Source organism: Hibiscus syriacus, unplaced genomic scaffold (genome assembly GCF_006381635.1).
Source record: "Hibiscus syriacus cultivar Baekdansim isolate YM2019G1 unplaced genomic scaffold, ASM638163v2 tig00110461_pilon, whole genome shotgun sequence".
Taxonomy (NCBI): Eukaryota; Viridiplantae; Streptophyta; class Magnoliopsida; order Malvales; family Malvaceae; genus Hibiscus; species Hibiscus syriacus.
The window spans coordinates 540,121-557,166 of record NW_024062746.1 but is presented as its reverse complement, the minus strand read 5'-3'; the positions used below and the strand labels follow the sequence as shown (position 1 = coordinate 557,166).

Here is a 17,046-nt window from a genome sequence, read left to right as displayed (position 1 = left end):
GCCTCTGTAATAGATAGTTTGCCTCCTAACAATATAAAAGCTCAAACAAAGTCAAACGTCTACTAGTAATAACTTGTTTATATATGGTAGTATTTGTGTTAACTTACATCATTCATAGTCGTATATGGTAGTAAATCTTCTCAATCCAACAGCCGGATACTCCTCCAGGTAATAGCCCTAGGAATATCATTTGAATTTTTAATGGCATATGTTCGCATGCTGGGAAAAGCCTCAAATATCCAAATCTACAAACAATATAATAAATAAACATTAATTTTAATAATTGTTAAATAATTAATTATAATTTTGGAAACATTATATAGAAATTATTACCTTAAAGGCCCAAATAAAGTCTACTAAAGTGTATTTGGAACCATGGCCATGCAAACTATGACGGTCCTCAAAGGCAGACGACAACTTTTTCCAGGTAGTTTTCCATAGATATGAACCCCACGGAAACACGTTCCATGCATTTAGGTCCTCTACCAATAATATTAAATCCTCAAAAATAGGTTGTCTGCCCTCTTTGCCTAAAAAGTCGGCATTCAAAAGTAATAAAAGGCATACTCGGACAACATTAAGGTCATCCATCCGAGTAAATCCATCTTTAAGAAGTAATCTTTTCAAATCGTCGACGTGTAAATTGGACTTTGCCTTTGCCAGCTCAGGAAAAACCCGAAATAACCATGATGGCCGGGCGATATGACTAGTGTACCAACCTACTTCATCGTGTCGTCCGAAACGTAGACCAGTTATTAAGCAAAACTCCTTCCGCCCAAAACAAGTATACGCCGGTGGAAGATGAAACCATATCTCTTCATCACCACGTTGTATCCTCTTGGGTAGATCGTTAGTCATGGTCTGAATAAACAAATGGGTCAACATAGCATCTCCACCTAGATGTTGTACTTTCAACCATGGCCCGAAACAAGTATTCTCAAACAAATTTCTTTGTACAGATGTAAGTGTCGACGTAAATGTAGTAGCTAGGCTTAATCTATTCCTTAAAGTCAATGAAGCCAAAAAAATCCCAACAAAAACAATAAACATACCAAGTTATATATACCAAAAACTACAAATTATACACTATAAACAAACATGATATTAAACAGGGAAAATATAGCCAAATATATTTCAAACTAGCACAGTATTCACCCAAGTCATTATTCTATCATAGTTCACAAAATGCATCAGATAACATTCCAGAAGTAAGCACTTATATAAACATTTAAAAGGATAACATATAGGTTTAGTGCAGGTTCAAGGACAACATAAAAAGTAGTAGTTTATTCTTGAAACTTAAATTCACAACACTGTGAAGTTAGTATTTGTCTTTGTTTTTTGGTTGAAGAAATGCAATTCATTCAAGTTTCAATTTGCAGAAGAAGAGTAGTTTTTGAAACTTAAATTCGCAACACGAAAATGAAATTTGCAACGCCAAAATCGCAAAGCGAAAAGGAAAACCGTAACGCGAAAATGAAAACTGCAACGCGAAACTAAAATCACGTTGCGATTTTCGTGTTGCGAATTTCATTTTCGTCTTGCGAATTTAAGTTTCAAAAACTATTCTTCTGTAAATTGAAACTTGAATGATTTGCATTACTTCAACCAAAATACTAACCTCACAGGGTTAAAGACTAAACAGTTTAGCAGTATTGGCAGCAACCGAATGAATTTACTAAGCAATCTAAGTGAAATGGTTAATCTATATATTGAAATTACCAGTAAATTTATCATCAATTTAAATATGAACAAATCTAATAATAATACAAAATTTTCAAAATAAAAATAATTAAAAAAACTAACACTCTGTGGTTGATTTTTCATTTGTGGTCGTGAATGGTTGTGAGAGGGTGGCTCTGAGAGATGGAGATAGAGTGGGGTCGCCAGAGATGGGGACAGATGTCGCCGGAGAGAGTGAGAGATGGAGATGAAATTGAGTTGTGATTTAGGGTTTTAGGTTATGAGTTACGATTATACTGTTTACATTTGTGTTGCGAAATTTATATAATATACAAAAAAAAAATTATATAATATAGATTGTTAGCATATTAAAATTTATATTAATAATATTTTAAGACAATATAACAAAAAATAACATAATATAAAAGGTCAATAGACAACTTAATGAGGTTTTAATTTTATTATTTTAAGTTTATTAAAATACAAGGGAAGAATTACAACTCCAATTTTAGAGACATTATTAATAAAGATAATCATAAAAATAGATATTAAAGGATAAGAACTAAAAATAGGCAGAATAGATTTCAGGGAACAAGAGAGAATTTCATTTGATTTGTTTGATTGCCTTCTTTTGATATTTCTCACTTTCACCACCGTCAAGTGGTCAACCCATCTACAATATACAATTACATGTTAGTTGAATTTTTCCTTTTCCTACTGATTTTAAAGATAGGCTATGGTTGAATTGATATATTCTTTTTGACCAATTAAATTTACCGATTATTGTAAAACACATAGTATGTCATTTACAAAATTGAACCATGTTCATTTTGAGGATAAAAATATAATCTAATAGGTTAAAAATACTATTTAAAACAATTTCTATCTAGGAAAATGAGAATGGAATTAAAAGGTTAACCTTGTTATTGAAAGAACATTAGCATATAAATGTTTCATTTAAAAAAGTAATAGCAATTTGTCGAATCGGTTCGTATTAAAATAACTCCTATCTCGTATATATTCAATCTGGACCAAACTTGTAAACATATTACGTAGATTTCTGGTCTTAAAAAGGGAAGCAAAATGAGAAAAAGTACCAATGGTAAATTAACCGTTAAGAAAACACAGACAAATTGAGGGGGTATATGACCCTCGTATGATGTAGCTAGTTTTATGGCCGCATAAAAGAATGGGAGAGATGGTCAAATATAGAGAATTGAAGGGCCATTCCAATTAAGTTAGGTTATTAGGTAACCAATTAAGGAAGAAAATTTTACCATTGGGAAACTTAGTCCATGCTTTGAAATTACTTCAATTCCACCATGTTACATAGAAACACCAATAATAGATGCGCAGACAGGGATGTAACCATGGGTGGATGAAGGTAGGGAAATTTAAAATTATTATATATTTTATATTTTTTTAATATTTTTTGTTAAAAATATGTATTTGTCTCTTAAATTTTACAAATTAATTTATTTTTAAAAATTACCTTTATGACATAAAAATTTACATCTATTCTCCATAGGCAAATTACATTTATTATATATTGAATATGATAATAAAGCAATGCAAGTTTACCAGCGGAAGCCCACTATCATGTCACTTACATCACGTAACTGATCTTATTGCTAGTCTCTTTTTCTACTCTTTTTTCTTTCTTTCTTTCTTTTTCCAATATAATTATAATATTTCTGAAATTTGTTTATTTACTATAAATTGCAAATAGATTACATAAAAAATGTTAAAACTGCACATTTATATTTGTTGTGACGTGGATGGATTGAAGGAGATGAATGGGTACAATCGATTTTGAAAATTTTAAATTAGTATATATTTAGATTATTTTTTTAATATTTTCAATTGATAATATATTTTTATTTCTATAAAATTTTATAATTCATATCCTCCTAAAAATTTAAAAATCTAATCCTTAACATGTTCGTTACTAACAAAAGCTCACTCACTGGGCGTCGATAGTGCTTGTATAATTCCGGTGAAATTTCCAATCACATTAACCCTTTTTACTTTGTTAATTTCTCTTCAAATTGAAGAAGATAAAATAACCCAAATAGGAAATTTAAACCAATTGGTAAATGTTGACCTAAACTATTTTTCAAATATTTATGTGATATTAATTTTAATATATTAATAATTTATATTATATAAAAAATTAAAACATTTGTGTATATTTATTACATATTGTTTATTATTAATTAATCGTACGACTACTCACCTCTTTCTCTCAATTGAAAGTTCAAATCTGGAAAATTTTAAATATACTATTGTCCTCCAATTATTCTGAATAAAAAATAATATAGTGGGTTTGATTGCTTTTAAATAGCATTGCCAATACTATACATTTATACTTTTAAAAATTACTCAATTTATTAATTAACATGGTTTGATTGCTTTAGCTAAGGCCTACAAATATAAAATGAAAATATAGTGGGTTAACTGTGAGTTTGGTATTATTATTTTTGAATAATTCGATATGATTATAAAGTCGTGTTTGTTTAAAATTTTCTTAATTAATTGATTTTGAGAGAATAATATTTATTTGTATCATTGAAGTCACTTGATAGGTTGTGAGTTCAATATTTTTTAAATGAATTTTAGATTTTAATTGTATAGGTGAAGAAAATAATTTTAGGAAAGTTTTTTTTTCTTTAAGAATTTAATCTAATTCGATTTAAAATTTAATCTACTGATTTTGTTAATTTAAATATTAGGATGGTTGTTATATAAATAAATGAAAAGCAAAGTGAAAGTATACAAGTTTTCAACGCGCAAGCCAAAGGGAAATGGTGGCGTTGGTAGGGCACAGCTCAGCTTTGAGACTATTTTCTCCTCTGTGTTAGCAGATGGAAACTGTTTTCTCCATATCTGTACAGCTCTGAGATTAAAAAGGTTAAAATAAAAGAAATTTGGTGTTCATATTGATTAAAATAAACTAGAAAGGTTAAGCCACTTGTATATATGACACAAATCACCTCATTATGAGGCCATTTGGCTTTATATTTCATTCAAAGCTTAATTACTAGTACTATGTAATAATTTCAAAAACGTTGTTTGTTTGGCTATGAATGAAACCATTCAGCGCTGAATGCTGAACCGTTCAACATGCAACGTATTTGTTTCTTATCTCTGAATGATTCAATACTGACTGATTAAGCAAAACAGTGCTGAATGATTCATCATCAAAGTACATTCTGAATGATTCAGAGCCATTATCAAACAACATGTCACATTCAGAGTTAATTCATACAGAGCCTTTGAATCATTCAGTATTTGAATCATTCATCACTTAATCATTCTGAAGTAAACAAATAACCCCTAAGTGAAATTATATATAATTTTTAGGATAAACTACACCATATACCACCAAACTTTAGACGTTGTATCGTTTATACCACTGAACTTTCAATTTTATCAATTATAGCATCGAACTTTAATTTTCGTTTCAATTATACCACTGAACCGTTAAATCATTAATGACACGATGACGTGGTTGATGGATGATGATGTGGCTGACAACTTTCGAGGTAGATACCTCACCAAAACGACGTGGTGAGGTGTGTACCTCAACAGTCGTCAATCACGTCATCGTGTCATTAATGATTTAACGATTCAATGGTATAACTGAAATGAAAATCAAAGTTCAATGCTATAATTGAAAAAATTGAAAGTTCAGTGATATAAACGACACAATACCTAAAGTTCAGTGGTATCTAATGTAGTTTTTACCCTAAATTTTATAAAGCTATTACATAAATGTATATATATCTTTCTTTAAATAAAAAAATGTAATATATGTTTTTTAATAGTTTGAGGTAATTATAAAATAATATTTTTTATAATTTTTTTTAGTTATTGATAACATACACATCATGCAAATACATATATTCGAATTTAAAACTTCAAAAGAAAATAACATTATCTTTAACCATTAATACCACTATATGATAATATATGTTTTTTTATGAGTGAATTAAGGTCGAGAAAATTAATTGCACTATTTCAAATAATAATTATATATATATGGAAGATATGTGTTGTCATATATCAAACATGGTTTAAATGATCGAAGACTTGAAATAATAATCCAAAATTTGAATTTAATTTAATTAATTTTATGTAACTTTCTAAAAATAGTTAAATCCTATTATAATTGATTTAAATATAAATGTTTAATAGATTTAAAACTTTTATCACAACCTCCACTAACGTTATAGGTAAAAAAACAACTACAATCATTATCATTTATAAATAGTAGATATGAAAAAAAATCAGACAATGATTCTGAAAATTATCCTTGCTTCTAGAAACGTGCGTCGGACTTGACTATCAAATGTTAAAATATTAAATATAAAGAATTTTTCGTTTTCATTTTTTAAATCAATTTACTGTAACACCTAGAACTGAAGTTCAATGCTTTTTCTCTTTTTACCGCGTCAGAGGGTTTTCCTTTTATATATAGACAATTATTAGAATTATACATATATCTTTTTGTAATATATAATTAATTTTATATAACTATGTATATGAAATTCTAATTTAATATTTATAAAATTTTATATTTATTATTATTGTTACATTATTTTTAAGTTAAGTATTCCATATACAAACAAATCAAAAAAAATATTCCATATACAAATAATTATATTTATCCAACCTAATCTTATATTCTAAAATATTTGATTGGAATTCGATTTTTAAAAGAATCATCTTATATGATCAGATCGAATCAAAATGCGTAAAGTCCAAATCTCATATCAAATCCTGGAAGAACTACAACTACTTTAAGTAACATTATTTGATTTATCGCTCATAAATTTAAAAGACTCCTTATTTTTATCTCAAATAAATTGAAATCCCAATTCCTGAATACTAGTAATTTCGCATGTCATTGAATTCAAGCATATTTCTAAAAGAGCAGTTAATTAATTTGGAAGTGTTATATTAGAAGAGAATCGTAGTCTCACTAAAGAAGCATTTTTCAATATCAATACGAGTCTTAGAGTTGTATTAGAGTTATGGTGTTCAATATTGTCCAACATTAAAACAAACGTCTTAAAAAATAGATCAACATGAGATCCAAAAAGGTATTCTTAATCCGCATTAGTTTATGACAATCGATCCGATGATTGTAGTTTTATAGTAGATTGATCGACTTTAATTCCAAATGACAGTCGTTAAGCACCAACGAGACATCTGTAACAATTCATCTTAAATTTAAATAATAATTTTAAAACTACTAACAAAACTTTATTTTATTTTATATCATTATTGTCGCAATACTTTGAAGGTCAACCATATACCTGCCTAATAATGTAATAAAGATAAAAAATTGAGTACATTTAGGCATCATACTAAACCCAACTTCGTTGAAGGTCAAACCTGGCTTTTGAAAAGATGAAACGACGAGTATAATTAGAGCGTCTTTGGAAAGTACGAATCACTGCCAATCCAAAAAAGTGTTTTAGACCAAAACCTATATGAAGCCATTGGACAGATCATACGAAGGACGGAAGAAGCAATAAGATGTTGATTACCTCTGACTTGGCCTTACCTGATTTGACCGTCATAGGCCGAACAGTCTTTCTTATATGGTCAATGAGAGAGAAACAACCATAGCAAAAGAGTTGAGGACTGAAGGGCCCACCATTTGTTGCAAAAGAAAAAAACTGCAACAAAATATTTGTTTCCAAAACCATTCCAATTATTCCATTAACTTTAGTAAATTCCAAGTTTTTCTTTTCAAGTCCATGAAACAACAGAGTTTGGTTGTAATATTTTTGGTTTTCTACTTCGAAACTAATAATAGTACATCATTCAGTACAAAACAGTGACAATTCTGACCAACATTGCCCAAAAGACGATGTGTCTGCAGACTACGGGAGGGAAAAAACAACACATTTTACCTAAGGCGGTGATGTCTTTAAAGAAAGAGAAGGCAAACCAGATGTTCCTACAATATGCCTAACTCAACAGTCCACTTCATCTTGTCATCGATAAGACCCATCTGGAGTTGGGTAAGCACCGAGTAAAGTAGTTGTGAAACAGCTCCGAAACCATCAAATCCGTATGATACCCTGCACAAAAGTATTTTACAAGAAATTTAACTTATCCCAGTTTTTTTTTTTGTGTGGTAAAATTAACATGTTAAAGCTCAGCCACAGCTACTCCCTACATTACTTGGATTCCAGTTCATTGGAAATTGATCTGTATCTGACATGGGCATGTTCAACAACTTTTAAGTTTTTCTATGCATTTGAAGGATTATATTCCCAACCTCTTGTGTTAGACAGTGTGTTTGACACAGATACATCAAAAATGAAGTGAAGGGCCTAATTTATCATGCAAGTATTAAAATTTTATTTACTAAAATAATTGCTCCATGCAAAAGTAGCTAATAAGAGCCGCATGCCTATCATTTCCATTTGCCACAATAAATTATATAAACGAAAAAAATGGAAGACGTAAACTGAAAAAGAAGCAGATACAAAATTATTAATATATGGAAACAGCGTTCACTCAAATTGCACAGATAACTACCTTTTACCCTTATAAGTAACGCTGCCAACAGGCGACACTACCACTGCTGTCCCAGTGCAAAAAACTTCGTCAGCATCAAGCAACTCTTCCACTTCTACAAGCCGTTCCTCAACCTGTGTCATCAGCATATAAACATTAAGAAGCAACCCAAGGAGCTCCCTTACATACTCACTGAAAAAATTTGGGGGAAAAAGTATCAACTCAATCCAGTGGACGACATCCATGTATTATTTTCTTAAAAACTACATCTTAGAGTACAACAAAATAACTATCAATATATTCAGAGGTTATACTCAAGAAATTTTATTAACTAGGAAAAACAGCTCGTTTTCTCCAAGTTCAGATATCTGGAAGCCTCTATCTTAAGATGTAATTCCGAAGTGACAAGTGCCACTTGGAGACATTCTTTCTATCAATAAAATGTAGTCTGAAGTGACAATTAATCACTAGGACATTATTTCTATCTCTAAAATGTAATTTGAAATGACAAGTAACCATTCTTTAAGAAGCAAAAAATAATAGAGAAACACCATAGAACCACCACAGCATCCACAAGTTGCAGAAAACAAATACTAAACTGCACATAACCAGATTGGCCAGATCCAGTCACATACATTTCCAGATACACAACTTTATTTCGACATAAATACATAATGAATTCATCAAGAATCTTCAAAACTGAACTATTACCTGGAACCCTTGACTTCGAGCAACATCAATTATACTCTTTCTCGTGATGCCAGGTAAGATTGTTCCCTTTATTGAAGGAGTGGAGATGATATTACCCTAAAATACAAAAACTATATTAAAACGGGGATATATTGGGGTCGATTGGGCCACTTCAATATGTTTTAGCTCATCAACCATGATAATAAGATCTAAAACAAGCCTTATTTAACTAAAAAATCTAAACTCTTTATTTTTTGAAACACAATAGCTTCTAATGATTCATGGAAACCATCTAACCACATCTTTTTTAGCATATAGAATAAATAAAATATCCTTACAGATTAACAAGCATTTAGTGATACAGAAGTTTTTTTTGGCAGCTATATCATAGTAAAAAAGAAAAGGTTCCAACAAGCAGCTGTAGTGCCACAGCTATACCTAGGAGTCAATTCAGTGGTATAGCTGTCAATTCAGTCAAAGTCAGTTTAGTAATGATGTTAGCCAGAATTTGTTGTTGGGTGCCACTGAAAGGCTACAGTGGTGGGTTTTTTTTTTATTCTAGTGCATCACATAAAGATTCAGGGTGAAGAAGATAAAGCTGGGAGATCATGATAACAGAGCTTGGTCCAGTGACAAAACATGGTTATGGAGTTATGATAATAAGACAACAATATCCGTTGAGCACAATGAACAAGATTGATTTTAACACTTCGCTCTATGATAACATAAGTAATGCAACAAAGCTTTTGTTTTTGTGTGTGGTGGGGGGGGGAGGGGGCAAAATTAACCAACCACAGATAAGCTGACCGTAATACCTTCACCACGAATATGTTGCAAGAGGAAACTTCCTCCAGATACTTTTTGTGAACACAATCAAGATAGAGGACATCAGAATATCCTTTGGCTTTTGCAGCAGATTGTGCCTTCAGAACCTACATATGACATAGAGAGAAAGCATTGGCTTGTTAAACTTTAGTGAGTCATTTTTCCACTATCAAAATCAATTCAACTGTCACAGGCAGATAAATTGGTAAAGGGATTTGCCAATAACCAGAAAGCCAGCTTACCGCAGCATAATTCCCAATAGTTTTAACACCCCCCGTGCCTCCAGGAGTGGCACGATGCAGTTCGTGCTCAATAATTAAATTTATTGGAGCAACACCTTCCTGGAATCATATAAAAAAAATTGGTGAATGTGTAACCATCATATGACAGTTGCTAAAATTCTCAAAACAAGGGGACTGAAAGGATACCAAAGAGTAAATCTAATGCAAAGGTTAGACCAGAAAAAAAATCTTGTAAATGAGAATACCTCCAATCAGAAAGTTAATAGGTTGAAATTAGGAACCTTCAGTTAAGCAAGAACATGAGAGAAGGGAGAATGATTTTACAGTAAACAGAGCACAACCATGGTTGGTTGCTGATCTCACACGGAAGAAAACAACATGCCAACTTCATTGACAACTAATACGGCAGATTAAACTTAAAGCCAAAAGAAATTTATAAAATAATGGTGTAAAATCATGAAACTTTATGGTGAAACCAGTCTCTCGCACGACAAAGATATCTGAATGTAGGACAATATTCCAGATAAAGTAGCATCTCATTTTTCTATTTGAATGTGTTATAATAATTTAAGGATAAAATACTTTGCATACAAAGTCATGCCAATATCTTTCTTCCAGGGTTACATATGGATATAAAACTTTAAACTCCAAGTTACAGTATATATGCGTGTAGATTAGTATGTAAGAACCTTAAAGCAAAGTATACAGCTTATGCATGACTAAAAATCAAGCAATGAAGGTAATAAACCTTAAAATAGTTTCCCACAGGTGAGACATAAATAAGAAAGGTGTATTCAGGAGCAGGTGCAAGACCAAGAACAGCTCCACTCCCCATGAGCAATGGCCTGATGTACAGAGAACCTTTACCTGGTGGGGGAACCTGAAAGGAGAAATTAAAACTTGACTTAAAAAACAGGAAAAGCCAATCGAAAACCAAACTCATGCTTCAAATCAAAACTATTAGTTACCCAACGTTTGTTTGCTAAGACAGTTTCCTTTACAGCTTCCACAAACTGCTCAACCGTGGGTGATGGCATGCACATCCTCTCCGCTCCCTGCCTCATTCGGAGAGCATTCTCCTCAGGACGAAAAAGAAGAACAGTGTCATCTTTCCTGTAGGCTTTCAGACCTTCAAATAACCCCTGGAGGAACAAACCAGAAAATGATGATGGGAGAGACAGAAAAGAGAACTGATATATCACGGTGCTTAAAGATAAATTAAAAATAATTTTTATGTGTTAAATTTAAAGGGGCCCCAACAGTAAATTATCTTAGAGCGAATATCATCCATGATTAGCTCTCTTTTTCATTTTCAGAGGAAAGGTGTGAAAGAAGCCACATAGGCATATAACTAGCTTAATTTGCAAATAAGAACAGATGCATGACAACTGAACAGAAATCATCAAATACAAGCAAAAGATAAATATAAACCGAGGCATAAAGTTAAGAAATGTGACCTGTCCATAATTTAAAACTCCAGCTGAGGGGCTTAATTCAATATTCCCAAACCTTTGTAATTCACCTTTAGAGAAGCTTCCGCCTTGAGTACATTTCATTATATACATGTAATCAGTAGGAATAAACCCAAATCCAAGATTGTCCCACTCTATATCAGCTAATTCAGTTGCTTCACTGCCGCATTTAACATAGTTGAGTCACATGCACAGACGAACAAAGAGAAAACACCATTTAGGATCAAAAGAAGCAAAGTAACATATAAAATTTAACAATTATCATAATATGATACCTATAAGCAGAGAACTTTTTCAAGAAAATAAGTATAAAAAGTTTTTTCCCTGTTGAACTATCTACCAAATATGCCTATAAGCATGCAACTGCTCAAATGTGTTTCCAAAGGCGTTTTTGTTGTCTATCACTATGCCAAAAAATCAAAGTGCACACCCTAACAATTTGTTCTCCATTAGAGAATTTTTCACTAAAAAATCCAATGCAATTATTAATACTCTTTCCCCCCCCCCTCATAAGAATAAAAAGTTGAAAACAGAAATAAACATCAACCAAAGGAATCACAACTGCTAATACTAAACTTTCTTTCACTTTTTAGCAAAATTAGAACTTTGAAAAAAGAAAGAAAGAAAAAGTGAGTATTTGATAAATAAATCAAAGAAAAAAGAGCAACTGAAAAGGAGCATAAGTGTAAAATAAATACACAAAGAAAATCAATAAAATTGATCAAATCTAATGCAGTTCGTGTAATATCAGAGTTACAATCTTCAAATAGAAAAAAATAAAGGCACGCACCTATAAGATTCGGATAACACAACAGCTCTCTTAAAAGGATTGTTAGCTTCATTAATGTTAAGCCACGAAGCAGAAGCTAAAACTTGCTTCTGTAAAAACAAAATAAACGCATAATGAATATAGGCAAACTCAAACACGCAGAGAAGGAGAGGAAAACCGAATGGGGAAGCGATGTTACCTTGGGAAATAGCGGCGGAGAGAAACGTGTTTGGTGAGAGGAGGAAACATGAGCTGTGCGGGTGGCGACGGCGGTGGAGGAGACGGAAGAGCGAGAAGAAGGGGAAAGGAGGTAAGTAGGGTGGAAATTAGAGAGGACGGCGTTGATCTCCATTTCCTCACACTCTTTGATGTTTGTGTTTGGTCTACAAGAGGCCTTTTCTCGCGGTTCTACCCTGTATTCAACAACCAAAATCTCTTCTTTCAAACAGTATTTTTTTGGGGACAAATTTATAAATATTTTTAGAGCTATAAATGTTAATAAAAAAAGTTATATAGATAAATAGATATAAATAAAATTTTAGAATGAATATCAATAATAATATAAATAATTAATATAAAAAAGTTTAAATTCCAAAACAACACGTACTAACCTTAAACAAGCCTTGCATCCGCTGCTATAAACCACGTATCCATTGAAATACGGGGAGTACATTATGCTCAAAAGACATATGGCAAGTATAAACATATGCTGCAGCGGTATTTCAACACCCACTAATAACCAGATTCCCCATAAATAAGATGGATTACCCAAATGAACATGAGCTAATCAAAGTGGTACAGTACAGCCCACAAACGAATTTATTCATATTCTCGAGCCCAACCAATTCAAAATGAGGTCCTTGTTTAACTCTTTCTTTTATATTTTACATATTTATTTTACAATTCATGTTTGAGGTTTACAATTATTCCTTCCAATAATGTTATTTTCAAGATTCAAAATATAATTCTTTCATGTAATGAAGATCTTACATAACCAAACACACCACATCTTGAATAGGAAATGTCCTAAGAATTACAGACCATGAAAGCATAATCTTAAATCTTGATATTAAAGAGATAAGGCATCCCATCTTCATTGTAATCGATTTCTGACTTTAATAATAACTGGATGACAAATTAACTGATACAAAATATTCCATCAATTTTAAGCTTGCCTTTAATGGCAAAAGGATTGGGAAATGGGAGGAGAGCCCGACGCCAACATGTTTTGTCTGTAGCTAGCAGCCCTTTGCGTACCGCTCTCTACTTCCTTTTTTCTAGTTCTCCATGCACGGCTAATAGCCACGAGCTCCACATAAAGGAACAACATTAATGTTGTTGATCGACTCTTATAAGCTGAGAGTTGGAAAAACAAAATATTAATGGGGCAGTGTTTTCCTCACCTGATTTTAATTAATCGGTATTTATAAGATTATGAGTGGATTAAGATTTCCTGCATTATCAATGATGCAAAAAACGTGAAAAATAATTCATGTTTCTAGTAATTTTTAATTAATAATAGTAATCAATTTTATTAAATAAATAAAGATGAAATTCAACCGCAACAAAAAAATTAATATCTCAACAAAGAAAAGTCTATAAAATTTAATATAGACTAATCATATTAACAAATTATTTTTCTTAGACTCGTCAAATAACTCAAACTAAACACTAGATAAAATATATATAATATTAGGCATTAGCTGAAAAATCCAACTAAACAACTCAAGAAAAAAAATAAAAGATACAAACGAATACTATTATCGATGATGAATGATAGGTATCATCAATATTAATATAAGAATAAAATAATGACTACACGTTATCAACTGACTTTATAATAACTCAAACACGAACGACATATATGATATGATTGCAAAAATTCATCAATATGAGAGAATCAATTCAAGGGTCTAAAATAGTGGTATATAATCAAGATAATCAGATAAATATTATTTGAAGAAGCAACGATAAATCTAACATTAAATAAAAAAAGAAAAGAAAAATGTGTCATACGAGTAAATAAAAAATCATTATTTTTATAAGAAATGATAAAAAAATATTAAATAAATCAATCATGATCATGTGAAGTCTCCTAGTTAAGTGGCAAGTGTATAAGACCAATGGTGAATTTATAAAATTTTAAAAATAATAAATTTATAAAATTTTAAGAATAAAAATAAATTATCGATAATTTTTTTATTATATAAAAATTTAAAACTTTTTAAGGGGACGACAGTTTCACCAACCCTCTATAAGTGATTATTTCTAACTCTATGGACATGTCAGTAAGTTATTGGCTTGGCACCCACAATCACAACATTACCGCACCCATATTCCTTTCCATCCCCTCCAACAAATCTGCCCATTTGTAAACCAATGCGCCTTTCCATGTGTGCTGAACTTGAAGCTAATTTCTCTTTCTCCCATGCATGTGGGGGGCCTATTACCATAACTTTGTGCCACCGATGCAGCCGGCAATTTATCAACTGTTTCATCCCCCCCCCACCCCACACCCCAAAGGTCCTTTAGCTTCCTAACCAACAAGGCAAAATATTTGGGTGTTCCCGTCCAAGAGTATTTTGAATGTGGGGTCATTCTCCTTTGTTTGGGTTTACCCCTAAAATTTCTCTATCTTTTTCTTCGACGGGAAACAAATAAGAAATTGAGGTAAAAAAGTCACCTTTGTTGGGGGGTGACATGGACATGGGTCTCGAGTTCTTCTTCCATTACTTTTAAACGCAAACAATGATGCTCTGTTTGTGAAAAGAAAAAAGAAAAAAATTTCACCCCCCACAAGTCTTGTTTAGGAGAGAAAGTTGAAGTGGGGCAAAAGCCAATGCTTTTTTCATAGTACAATTTCGATCAGCATGAATCTTAGTTTTTGTGTTTTTTTAATCCAATTTTTTGCAGATTCAAATCTTTAAGTTTATATTTTTGGACCCTAAATAATAATAATAATAATAGTGGATGGAAATCTTCATATATATTCCAAGTCTACGGTCTATAGGACTGTACCTAACTTAGCAAAGTTCCCCCTCACCTCTTAATATAATAGGAGGTCTTAATTTCTTTTGAATTGTGTATTTCACCTTTATCTTTTACTCCTGCGTTGGGAAAAAGTCTCTGTCAAGTGCGAAATTAAAATAGTATTGAAGCAATAAGTCAAAGAGTCAATAACAATTAAATCTTTGTTAGTAGTTTTATCAACTTATCCATTTCTTGTCCACAAAATAAAATGGACAAAATCCGTTGTCCTTAGGTTTTTCTATTGTTCTCGTTTTACGAAAAAAAAAAAAGGACAACTGTAAATATCGAATTTTGTTCAGACTTTTCAATTTGTGTTTGGGACTTCAATTTTTTTTTTTGGATAATTTTGATTTGTTATTACCCAATACTGCAGAAAAAAATGCTACATAAATCAGTTCAAACAATGGAAATTGAAACTGGGGTAACCTATATACAACAAAATCAAACTATACCCAAATGGTTACAAATATCTAAATTAGTTCTATCTAATCTAATGACATTCTTGTTGCTTAAATGAGACCCTACAATCTGTTTGATTGAGAGAAGAATATCATCCTCGGATCTGAAACTGTCTCTGAAAATCCTTCGATTCCTTTCCTCCTATATAGTATAGTTAAATGCACACCAAGATAGCTTGAGGATGTTGGTAATTAGAGAATCTCCTTTCCAAGTCGCAGTCGCCCAAACCAATAAGTTAGACCAAGTGAAAAGAGGTTTGTGAATGTCAGAGAGAAGGAGAATAGAGTTCCAAATGGAAGCAGCCATCTTGCATTCTGCAAAAAGATGATTTCTGGTTTCGCGACCATCAGAACAGAGAATGCATTGGTCGTGTGTAGCTAGACCGAACCTTTGAAGTCTATCTTTGGTGGGAAGACGATCCAAAATCACCATCCAAGATAAAATGTTGTGTTTCGGTATATGGAAAGAGTACCAGATCAGTTTCTGTCAATGAACATTGATGTACTTCTGTCGAACCTGTTCCCAAATATCTTTGGTGCTCGTGACTCTTGTAGAAAGCAGTGGTTGAGCAATACTACGAAGCTTCATTATTTTCCTGAAGCTCCAGCTGAAGGTAGGGGATTATTCATGAGTCAGAAATTCTGTTGCTTGATTACATAACTTTGTAACCATGCTACCCATAGTGAACCCTCCACAGCAATATTTTTTTATAAGAATGATCATGCATACTTTGTTTCAGGATTTAATGTCTTTGAGGCCTAATCCTCCTTCAGACTTAGGCGAGCAGATTGTGTCCCAACTTACTCTAGCTCCAGCAGCAGGAACGTGTGATCCTTTCCAGAAGTATCTCGAACAGATTTGCTCAATCTTGTTGATGATGGATTGGGGCAATATAAGTTGCATGCACCAGTAGTTGGCAACGCTGAAGAGGACGGTTTTAACAAGTTGTAACCTACCTGCATAACTCATTTTTAGTCTAGACCATTGGTGCAGTTTGGATTTGATCTTATCGATAAGGGGCTGATAGTCTTTAATAGATAATTTCCTGGTTACCAAGGGAATTCCCATGCATCTGACAGTCAAAATTCCATGCGTGAAACCAGAATAATTAATAATATTTTCAATATGAAGAACAGAGATGACAGTTGTGAAGATCTCACACTTTAGAGCATTTAGTTTAAGACCAGAAAGCTCATAGAAATAGTCAAGAATAGTTATAACTCCCATGACATATTAGAGGTTCCCTTTACAGAATATTAACAGATCATCAGCAAAAGTTAAATGTGTAAGGTTGATTTTCTTGCATTTAGGGTGGTAGCCAAAATCCCTTTATCAGCAG

At 32.1% G+C, this 17,046-nt stretch overlaps 1 protein-coding gene across 1 annotated transcript; it reads right to left on the bottom strand.

The window, feature by feature from the left end:
* Positions 1-7,465: 7,465 nt before the first annotated feature.
* Positions 7,466-12,897, bottom strand: LOC120126737 (branched-chain amino acid aminotransferase 2, chloroplastic-like). Its single transcript, XM_039144839.1, has 11 exons — positions 12,830-12,897; positions 12,418-12,631; positions 12,240-12,328; positions 11,435-11,609; positions 10,946-11,119; positions 10,726-10,857; positions 9,978-10,076; positions 9,726-9,842; positions 8,932-9,027; positions 8,242-8,354; positions 7,466-7,778 (listed from the first exon to the last, which is right to left on the bottom strand). The coding sequence occupies exons 1-11, from the start codon at positions 12,889-12,891 to the stop codon at positions 7,655-7,657; spliced, it is 1,395 nt and encodes a 464-aa protein (XP_039000770.1). The 5' UTR covers positions 12,892-12,897; the 3' UTR covers positions 7,466-7,654.
* Positions 12,898-17,046: the final 4,149 nt, after the last annotated feature.